Source organism: Hyposmocoma kahamanoa, unplaced genomic scaffold (genome assembly GCF_003589595.1).
Source record: "Hyposmocoma kahamanoa isolate Upper Pololo Valley unplaced genomic scaffold, ASM358959v1 81, whole genome shotgun sequence".
NCBI lineage: Eukaryota > Metazoa > Arthropoda > Insecta > Lepidoptera > Cosmopterigidae > Hyposmocoma > Hyposmocoma kahamanoa.
Genome location: NW_020654080.1, coordinates 7167443 through 7178166, shown reverse-complemented (window position 1 = coordinate 7178166; position 10724 = coordinate 7167443). Strand labels below are relative to the sequence as shown.

Here is a 10724-nt window from a genome sequence, read left to right as displayed (position 1 = left end):
ACAATCAACAACCCCTGAGGATGCCTCGTAGAGGCGAAACACGTGTCGGGTATATTTTTGGCGGTGGTGTCTGTGACTGTAGTTGCGCTTGTGTTATTTAATTTATTAATTTTATGCAAAAAGAGGGTGGGAAAATTAAACGCATGAAATAATATTCTATTCAAGCGCAGTTATTTTGCACGATTTAACCTTCACTGGGTTTGAGGAGTAGCAAATTAATTTGCTTAAATTTTTATTAATGTTGAGAGTATCTTTTCTGAAGCAAAAAGAAAATGAAGAGATTCAGAACGTAACTAGACTGCCAGACAGAGACCGTAAAGTCGCTGGTAAGAAATAGAAGTAAGACCAATATCAGAAGATGAGGATTTTTTATTGTTTTTGTGATAATAAGTGACAGGACAAACAAGTCGTGCGCCTGGTTATAAGCGGCACGCCAGTCAATAACAATTGCAGTGCCATTCATTCATTAGAGTGCATTGCAGTCGAATTTTCTTTAGTTTCGAAATTCTATATGTTCTCCTTGATAGCTTTGGACAAACTTTGATAATGACGTCGCGGATTTTGTATTCGTAGATTGATAAGTTTGAGCCTGTACGATACCAGACGAACAAATCCTGCGACTGGTGGGAAGCGACACGGTCGTCCAAGCAGCAATTCCATTAACAGTTTTAAATCGCAAAGATCTTTGGGGCAATAACGCTGCGCCCGTCACTCTGAGACATAAGTTGATCAGTCTCATGTGCCTGTAATTTTATCAGAACCCGTTTTCTTCAAAATCGACGCGGTAATGCTCACATTACTGCTTGGCGGCAGTAATAGGTAAGGTGTCACTAGAAAAACTCTTTCACAACGAGCTCTACTGCTACAAAAGTTAGGTGGAGAAAAAAAGCCATAGATTCGAGATCTAGGAACAAGACAAGGACATTTCGGAAGACAATTAATAAGATGCGTATATGGAGGGAGTTATCGCAAGAAACTAAATGATAAAGGTTAAAACCGACTACAAGGGCATGCTGTGGAAGACATTACAATTGCAGTGGATGGTTAAGGGGAAGATACGATGTTATTTTCCAGATATTCAACTTTTAAAATGTTAAAATCCTTGCAATATCTAATACGACTGTTATTAATATTATAACTATACTTTGTTTAACATTAGACAGAAAGATTTTGGGTTTTCTATCGGAGTTTATCGGCTACTTCATTCAGTAATGTTGTAAGCAAAGCTATTTCATATACCGTGAAACAAAATTCTCAAATATCTACTACCTTTACGGAATTATTTTTGAATCGTAATATTATTCGCTAAAGGATAAATAAAAAACTTCACATTGCTTCATATACTTAATCTATTTCAAAGACTTGCACTATAGAAAACTTAAAGAAACAGAACTCCATATGTAGTTTTTTTTAAATAATAACATATTATCGTGTCATTTGTAGATATCATTTGTCGTCAAATGTCACTATATTTTCCTTTAGTACAATTTTTTGTCTACTAAAAAAAGGAAGTACAGTCAATGATCTAGTATAGTTACATTTACAAAACAAAAGAGGAATGTTTGTGTGACTTTATATCTATTTGTAAACGCATTGTACACAGTAGTTTTTACACACATCTAGGTTTTAATTACGCAGTGCTCTGTCCTTTACACAGTGTAATTGTAGGTACTTTATTTGATATTCGACCTTAGTGGCTTGGCAACAGCTCTGCTCGTATTATTTTGCTCGGGGCATCGTTGGTTGCAATTTAGAGAACTCGTTATCGGCCTGTCCGGGGAGGTTTTAATGATTATTTATTGAAAGGACATTCTCTTCTCTTCGTTTTGTAGCAGATTGTCATCAGCATTTAGTACTTTTTTACCCCTTTGTAGAATTCTCTTTTGTAAAGAGAAAATACAGTAGAGTCCTTTCTTGATAGATCTTATAAGACCTTATGTCCAATCAAATAAATTCCCAAAATAGATTATAGCCAAGCGATCGTTCAATAATGTAGAATTTTATTTCTTGAATTTTTTTTTACCTTATGAAAAAATTAAAATTTCAGACAGTATTGATGTGAGTCTACTATTCCATCGCTAAAGGCTTTGAACTATAATTAAAAAAATACAATGAAAACAAATACAGAAAATCGTGGTCGAGGCTGTCTCTAGAGATGAAAGGATAGTGATTTGGCCAGATACCGGATATTCAGCGAGTACCTATGCTGCCGGATATCTGACCCACTGCCGTTAACAGTGCGCATCGAAGTGATAGATTGATTAGTGTATGATTGCACTTTCACATTTAAAAAACTTATACGTTTAATTATTGTTATCATTATCATCATCATCAACCCTTTTATACCTTCCACTGCTGGGTACGGGTCTCCTTTCATTATTGTAGGTACACATTGTATTTGAAGACAGTTTAAATCGATTTTAATTGCGATCTTTTCATTTTGTCGTCTGGCAATAACAAGTAGTACTTTAAATTTAACAAAGTTTGCGAGAGTTTATGGTGAAAAACAACCCTCCGAAGCTGGTCTCGTTTATGAAAATAAATAGAACCAACTTTTACCTTATAATGTAGAAAAACTGGTCTTCATCCACCATAATTTGCCTTTATTGAAATTTGAGTTCTAAATTTACAGATAGCGTTATCTAACTTCATAGTTCTTTCAGTTACAAGTAATAAACAGATTGTTAACGATCGTGTAGTTGCTGTTTATCATATTACTATCATCTTTAATCAATAAATCAACTTATTTGGCGTACTGATTATGATTTTTTCTCAGTTTTAAACATCTGATATAGTTGCCGGATATCCATTTCGACTCTAGCTGTCTTTATCAGACCAGACTGGCCAAGTCAATCAACTGACATGATCGGCTGAACAAAAGAACACAAACCGATCATTTTGTCAGTCCGCGTCTTTTAGTAATTCAACCAGCAATTTTTTATTTATTAAAGTATAACAAATATTAAGTAATGTTATAAATATAAATATAGAGCGAGTTTTTCACCAAACCGAGGCTATTTTCATATATAAATATAATAATTATACATTTTTAATAAAAAAAACAACATCAAAAGTTTGTGGAATTATATCTATTTACAGATCCAATAAACATGATTTATTCCCTATTTCAAAGTCAAAGAATTTATTCCATAGGTAAAATAATTTTACACTTGAAAACGTCACATTTAAGCTACTGCTCGTTCACTACACTGACCTCCCTGAGAAGAACGAGCAAGAAACTCTAAGGATTGCTCTTTTCAAATAAACTTAAATGCTATGGAATATACTTTGAATCAAATTTGTGTGGATTCTGGAGCCGTGTCGTCTTTCCATACATCTTTATCTAACACGTAGTCTTCAATTTTGTATATAATTTTTCATATTACTGATTTGCTACCCTTACAGGAGGAATATTTACTTCAAATTTAAATGGAACCAGTACCTACCCTCTTTCTGACAAAAAATTAATCATCAAAATCGGTTCGGCCGGAGTAATCGGGTAAGATACAGACAAAAAAATACAGTCGAATTGAGCACTCCATTTTTTCAAGTCGGTCAAAAATTGCCCCGGTTTGGCGAAAAACTCGCTTATTTAAGTCCAGCCGGATTGAGGGAATTTTTCTTCGTGTCTGTTCGAGCTTTGCATTAATGCTAACAACAAACTATGAAATGGAGTATTAAAAAAAAGTGAATATTATGGGTGTAAACATTATGATATTTAATAAAATAAATAAAGTGACATTTTAAATCTAAAAAAATATGATAAGGCTAAAGCTGTTTATTTTCATGATAATATGTCACGGGACGAACAAGTCATGCACCTGCTAAGCGACACGCCTGTCCATAGCAGTTGCAAAGCCTTCAAATTGCAAAAATCTGAGGGGCACTGCCACCCCGTCTGTCACCCTGGGACATAAGTTGACAAGTACCATGTGCCTGTAATTACTACCTCCGTGGCCGAACGATTACCATGCTGGACTACCACGCAGAGATCTTGGATTCAATTCTCGGGTCGGGAGAAATATTTGTATGGCCTACATTTATTTTTCTTTTTCTTACTTTAAAAAAAGGAGGTGGTTCTCAATTTGACTGAATGTTTTTTTTTGTATGTATGTTACGCGATAACTCCAGCATTTGTGCACCGATTTTGAGGATTCTTTTTTGTTGTAAGGGGGGTGCCCCAGAAGTGGTCCCTTTTAAATTGGAAGACTATCCATCTAATAAGATTATTTTTACTATTATGAATTTTATCAAAATTTTGTTTGCTTTAAATAACTTAGTAGACCAAACCAAATGGAAGGCAATTTAAAAAGAGGTGGAAAGATAAAATGTCGAGTCGTTATCAGACCATGAGGTTTAATGCTTGTTTATTGAATGGCGACTCTCCCGAGTTACTCTGCGGATCACAATGTCAGCGCAGTCAACTTTATGGACTCAACGTTCTTTGCGCCGAAACGCCCATTGAGAGTATTATAGTAACTTCTCACGTAAGCGCGTATACTTTATGGTAAAAGTAAGTAAGCTGTAATACCCTAATTAGGAGCAATGTTCGCCTACTGACTGAAAATGTTTTTGAATCATATGCACTTAAAAATTATTACAATTCTATGTATATACTCGATGGTAAGCAGTTAATTGCTACATATTATAACAAAACTAGCTGGTGTTTACGACTTCGTTTGCGTCTGCTTCCACTACTATATATACCAATATTCATAGTTTTATTGGTACTCCATACAAACTTTTATCCCCTATTTCAAGGTCTTCAAGATTTTTTTTTTATATGACGTGACGAACAAGACGTTGGCCTGATGGTAAGCCACACGCTTGTCCATAACAGTTGCAAAGCCACTCGGCGCTTTAAAACACAAAAATCTGAGAGTCAATCCCACTGCGCCCGCCACCCTGAAACTTAGGTTGATAAGTCTCATGTGCCTGTAATTTCACCAGCAACCGTATCCTTCTAAGCCGGAACGCAGTAATGCTTGGTGGAAGAAATAAGTAAGGTGGCAGTACTGGACGAACTTTTTCACAAGGAGTTTTACAGCTACTAAAAGTAGTCATTTACACTATAATATCCTTTTTTAATTAGGTATTTATGCAGTTCAGTTGTAATTTTTTTAAATGTAAGATTTTATTTCATATTTAAATTGGTAGTGTATTATAAACTCTTTGACAAGCAGCTCTACTGCTACTTATTGATATAAATCGTAATAAAAATGTTAGACAGATAAGAATTAAAGACGTTTAAGGAATTATAGGACACAATTACGCTTTATTAGGGACGTAGGAGATCAAACTCTCGTTGATTGTATATACGCGCAGGCGAAATATTAATATATAAGGCTTTTTTTATAGACTTATAAAATGGTGAGAATCTGTCAAACCGAGGTACGTACTTTGTGAGTCGCAATAACAAGGCAGCACGTTTTACTAAATCAGTATTACTTGTTTTATATGAAAAATAAGTTGCGCGTTTGACCTCCGTCTCATCTGATGGAATATGATGCACACCTAAATAATGCCTATTCACTCTCGCTTTGAAAAGGTCCAAGTTATAGCGTTCGGGAACAAGTCCGCAGGCAGGAATTTCACTACCTAGTCACTCATCATATAAATATGCAAGCGAAACGCTTTTTACGAATCCTGGGAATATCCACAACAAAGGGGTGGAACCCCAGCCCACGTCTAGTCCCCTGATTATGGAAAGGGGAACGCGGAAATATTACTTTTTCACTATTATTTCGCAGCATGACGCAACTTTTCTAGAAAAATCTATTTTTATTGTCACTAAGCGTATGCTTAGCGTATGCTTAGGGATTGCGGAATAGTTATGTACTAATAAGCAAGTCCCTAACCCGCATTGGGCCAGCGTGGCGGACTATGGCCTAAACCCTCGTCTGAAAGGAGACCCGTCCCCAGCAGTGGGACATATAATTCAGTTGATGACGATGAAGCATACCAAGTACGATTCACGGCAGAACCAATAAAAAAGGAAATAACTAAATTAGTTTTGGTGTATTGCAGTGAAGCTGTGTTAGCCTAATGGTTTGACCTACTGCTTCTCAAGCAGAGGCCGAGGGTTCGAATCTGGGCAAAATTTATATTTGAAATTTACCATGAGCTTTTCGGTGAAGGAAAACGTCGTGTAAAACCTGCACGTCGAAGAAGGTTCACAACCCTCAGAAAACGTGGAACGTCCCCAACCCGCATTGGCCCAGCGCGGCCTAAGCCCTTGGCTCAGAGGAGATCCATGTGCAGCAGTGGGACGTATAAATGGACTGATGTTTGCATAGTGCCTAATTTGAGACCAGGTAATTGGTGAGATTTTCTGGTAAATTATTATTATAACATTGGCAACGAGAGGATACGATTTCGGTCATAACGAGAAATCACAAGTAAGGGTTTAATGCTTATTTATTGAATGGAGACATCTTAAGATGCTGCGCGGATCACAGTGTCAGCACAAGAAACTTTATGGGATCGTTGTTCGTTTCACTAAGCCTTAATGGTCTTCGAAAGAATTGCTAACATTTACCTGTACTACCGTAACCTAACTTAATGAAAGCGATGACGTCAGTGTATTAAAATGTGAGACAAATGTAACGATTTTCACTGAACGTAGATACGTTCAGAGAAAATAATTGTGCTATGCAACATTATGTTATACGAGAATGAGATCATTCTCGTATAGCATAATGTTGTTGGTGCTATAGCTATACTTTTTTGTATTTGTGTTATTTTCAATGAACTCGAAGTCTAATAAAAAATAAAAACACGGCAAAAATAGTCAATTTTTTTATAACAATTTTTTTTTCGACGTATAAGGTATATATATTTCGACTACCTTCTGTAGGAAATGAAGAAGAGCTCAAGCTATTTTTTTGAATTTTTAAGGTGTCAGATTGTTTAAAATAATGACTAGTAGATCAAAGACAAGCCAGCCTCTCATTTAAGTTAAAACGTAAAAGTTAAATAAATAGAGCGTATTTTGCCATGACCGTTCGGTCTCTGAACAAGTGCACACGGGCGCTCCGTGGCGGCCACGCGGTCTCTGCGCGCCCGTAGCGGTTGCATCACTTTCTGTATTTATTTATTTACTTGTCTACACAGATATCATAAACGCTCCACGATATGTTCAAAAACCGCAAATTACGACCAGCAAAAAGATAAACTGTTTTGCTGGAACCAATTTCTAATGTGAAAATGTTATGATTGCTTCATTATTAAAATCAAATACTATTTTATTATTACATTCAAATTTCGAACATCTCTGAAAAACAAAACAATTTGATTCGACCTCAATTCTAATATCAGTCGAGATGAAGTTTTATTCGAAATGAAATGTCAGTAGCAAACAATTTTGACAAATTTCACACGTTACTTGATATCGAACATCGAGTATATAATCAGAAATAGAGATGAAATGTTATTTAATTTGTTTGAAAACTATTCTGTCATATTATTACTGTGACAAATGCGCTCCGATTGGCTAGCCCGAAACAATTGACGGGTGTCGTCAATGGGTGATTTGCATTGTTAGAGATATTATCTTTATCACAATAAATACATCATATTTTTTTTAAATATACGGAGACGTACACACAGGTCAGTAGTTGGCCTGTCTACATTTCAGTGCAAACGAGAGTTCATATTTATAAGAGCTGTATCGCTAATGTGTTACCAGGAATATATGGCCCTTATTTCGTCTCTATTTCTGGTTATATACTCGATGACAGATACATAATTATTATTACAGAAACAATATGAATTTCACTATCAAATATACCTAAAAAGTCGCAAGGTTGAAGCCAAATTTCCAATGTCGTGTTTTCGTGTCCGTCAAGATTTCCTCTAGTTACGTAATTCAGCCAATGGACGTAAGAAGCATGTATGTATGTCACTTACCTTCAAAAACAGTCAGGGTAGCAACAGCAGTCACAGCATCTCCAACTCCATTCTCAGCCACACATTCATACGTGGCGTCGTCTCGCTGCGCACGCACAGGTTCGATGCGCAGTACGGCGCCGTTCGCACCAGGGCCTGCTGCTGAGTCCATGCCAGATACTTGATACCGGGATTGCATGCCTGAGGAAAGGGAAATGTTTGTTATAGCTGCTGTTGGTAGTAATAAACATTTAGGATACAATTCTAAGACTGCAACACGTCATACGGACCTTTCGGGGGACTCTGAAGACGTTTGTCATAAAACACGATAGTTCTACCATGAGTTGTATAGATTTTTTAATAATATCAAGTGATGGGACTAGCAAGTCGCGTACCTGATGGTTAGCTACACGCTTGTCCATAACAGTTGTAGTGCCACTCAGAGCTTTAAATCACAAAGATCTTAGGGGCCACTGCGAGTGACATCCTGAGACATAAGTTGACAAATCTCATGTGCCTGTAATTTCACCAGCACTCTTACACTTCAAAACCAGAACACACTAATGTTGACATTACTGCTTGGCGGCAGGAATAGGTAAGGTGGCAGTACTTCTCTGGACGAACTCTTTCACAAGGAGCCTACTGCTACTAAAGTTGGATAGTCTGCAGACTGTCTTGTTTGTAGCATCAAATTAAGGTTACCATTATTATTACAATGCCTTCGGATTTTCATAGTATAAGAAATTTCATGTAAATAATATTTAGTTATGCTAAAAAAGGCTAAAAAGTCCTTTGGATTAATGTTCTGATTCTTTTGCAAATCATCTAGCAATTTACATTTTACCCGTCCAAGATAATAGTGCAAAAAAAAAACAACAATAAATGTGCATCTCGCGTGACTCTTACTAACTAGGGGATAAAGTTTAAATTGCATTGTAACAATTGTATGCGCTTGAAGCTAAAGTTACGTAGTTAGACGTACCGAACTGGAAAGTATGCCCTAGGGGAGTAAGCATTGTTTTAGTTTCAATTGAAATAGAGAATAGAAAATGTTATAGAAAATCTTGGTTCTCGCTGCTTTTCACTGACGGCATGCATTTTTATTTTTTACGAGGAAGGAGGAGGTTTTCTGGAAAGGGTTACCTGACGTTCCTCTTACTTTGGATAAGGATAAAATTAGATATCTACACTCCGCAAAAGCGTCTAGGTAGTAAGCACGTTTTTGCTAATTATTGAAAATCATGGAGTTTTGCTGGTCAATTTTATAATTTGAATTTTAAAATGGAATTGAACAACAAAATCCAGTGGTATCGAGTTCTTAGGTTTTCGCGATTGTTACACATAGGAAATGAAACTATTTACCGTGACCATGGGACCTGTAAAGGACCCGAAACGTCGGTCTGTTTGAAAAAACAAATGTACGCGATTAAAATCCAGTGGTGTTACAAAAATTCTTTAAAAAGCCTGAACACACACATAGACAACCACAAATTACACCCAAACTCACGAGAGAAATAAATGTAGGCCATACAAATATTTCTCCCGGCCCGGGAATCGAACCTGGGACCTCTGCGTGGCAGTTCGGCGTGGTAACCGTTCGGCCACGGAGGCAGTTTGTGACTAGTGTGACGGTTTTGCTAATTTAATTATAAAATTATTACGTTTTTACATTAAATGTATCGTTAACATGCAATTTGTAGTGAGAATTTCGTGTTTTCAAATATCAATTTCTTGACTTTACGGAGTACAATGTTTTGTCTTTTTTTATAATATCTAATGACGGGACGAAAACGTCGTGCGCCTGATGATGGTAAGCTACAGTCTGTCCATAACAGTTGCACCGACTCAGAGCTGTGAATCGCAAAGATCTTATAGACGCTGCCACTGCGCTCGTCACCCAGAGACATAAGTCGATAAGTCCATGTGCCTATAATTTCACCAGCACCCTTAACTCTTCAAAACGGGAACACAGTGCTGACATTACTGCTTGGCGGCAGAAACACTAAATAAGGATGGCAAAAGCTGCCCCAATAACGACGAAGAGCCGTTCATGGACTTTGCGAGTATTTTTGCGTTTTAGTTTATGCCTAGTTAGTTATCTATATATTTTTGTATATTTTTAGAAGTCGGGAATAAAAAAGATGTAGAACAATGTATTTTAGAATACTAGCAAGAACACAACGCAATTGATTCAGTTCGATGATAGATTAGGTAATGTTCTTGTACGAACGTTTTATTTTAAGCGTGATTGTTTACTTATCTAAAGTATTGGTTATTTTATATTACACACATAAAACATTAAAGCAATAAAATACCTTATCAAATAATCAATTAAACAGTAATTAATGGCGTAAAAAAATAAAACACGTGAGAAAAATTTAAATGAGTGATAAGAAAGTTATCAAAAGATCGTTTTGACAAGAGGGCTCTTGCCAATGTCAATATCACATTGATATTGAGAACAGTGTGACCATTTGTTGCAAATTTCTGCCATTTGGGCAGATTTAATTTTTATTCATTTTCATTGCTGTTCTCCAGCAATGAAAATGTAAGTAAATTTATATTAAAAGAAAGTTATATTAAATGTGGCAAAGTTTGGCAAATTTAGGAATATTCGGGAAGTTCTTTATTATTTTTGTGAATAAACTGAAAACTTGTTGTTTTCTGTTACTACGAAAAAAAATCTGAAGCGAAATACAGGACAATGTTATAAACATAACCTATATCAACTTTATAACCCCAGCTTCTACAGGCTGTACTCAATTAGTGGATGTCGCCATCATTCTTTGTACCTATATTGTTTGTTGTTTATGTTATTCAAGATACATCACAATAAA

The 10724-nt window shown here is 36.1% G+C and overlaps 1 protein-coding gene across 7 annotated transcripts in view; it reads right to left on the bottom strand.

The window, feature by feature from the left end:
- The window catches only part of LOC113234186 (tyrosine-protein phosphatase Lar), a 414647-nt gene that overhangs the window by 173790 nt on the left and 230133 nt on the right, over window positions 1–10724 (bottom strand). For all 7 annotated transcript variants that reach the window (XM_026469472.1, XM_026469475.1, XM_026469479.1 and 4 more), the window contains exon 3: window positions 7909–8088. In XM_026469472.1, the coding sequence (XP_026325257.1) occupies window positions 7909–8088 (180 nt within the window). The remainder of the gene's footprint in view (window positions 1–7908; window positions 8089–10724) is intronic.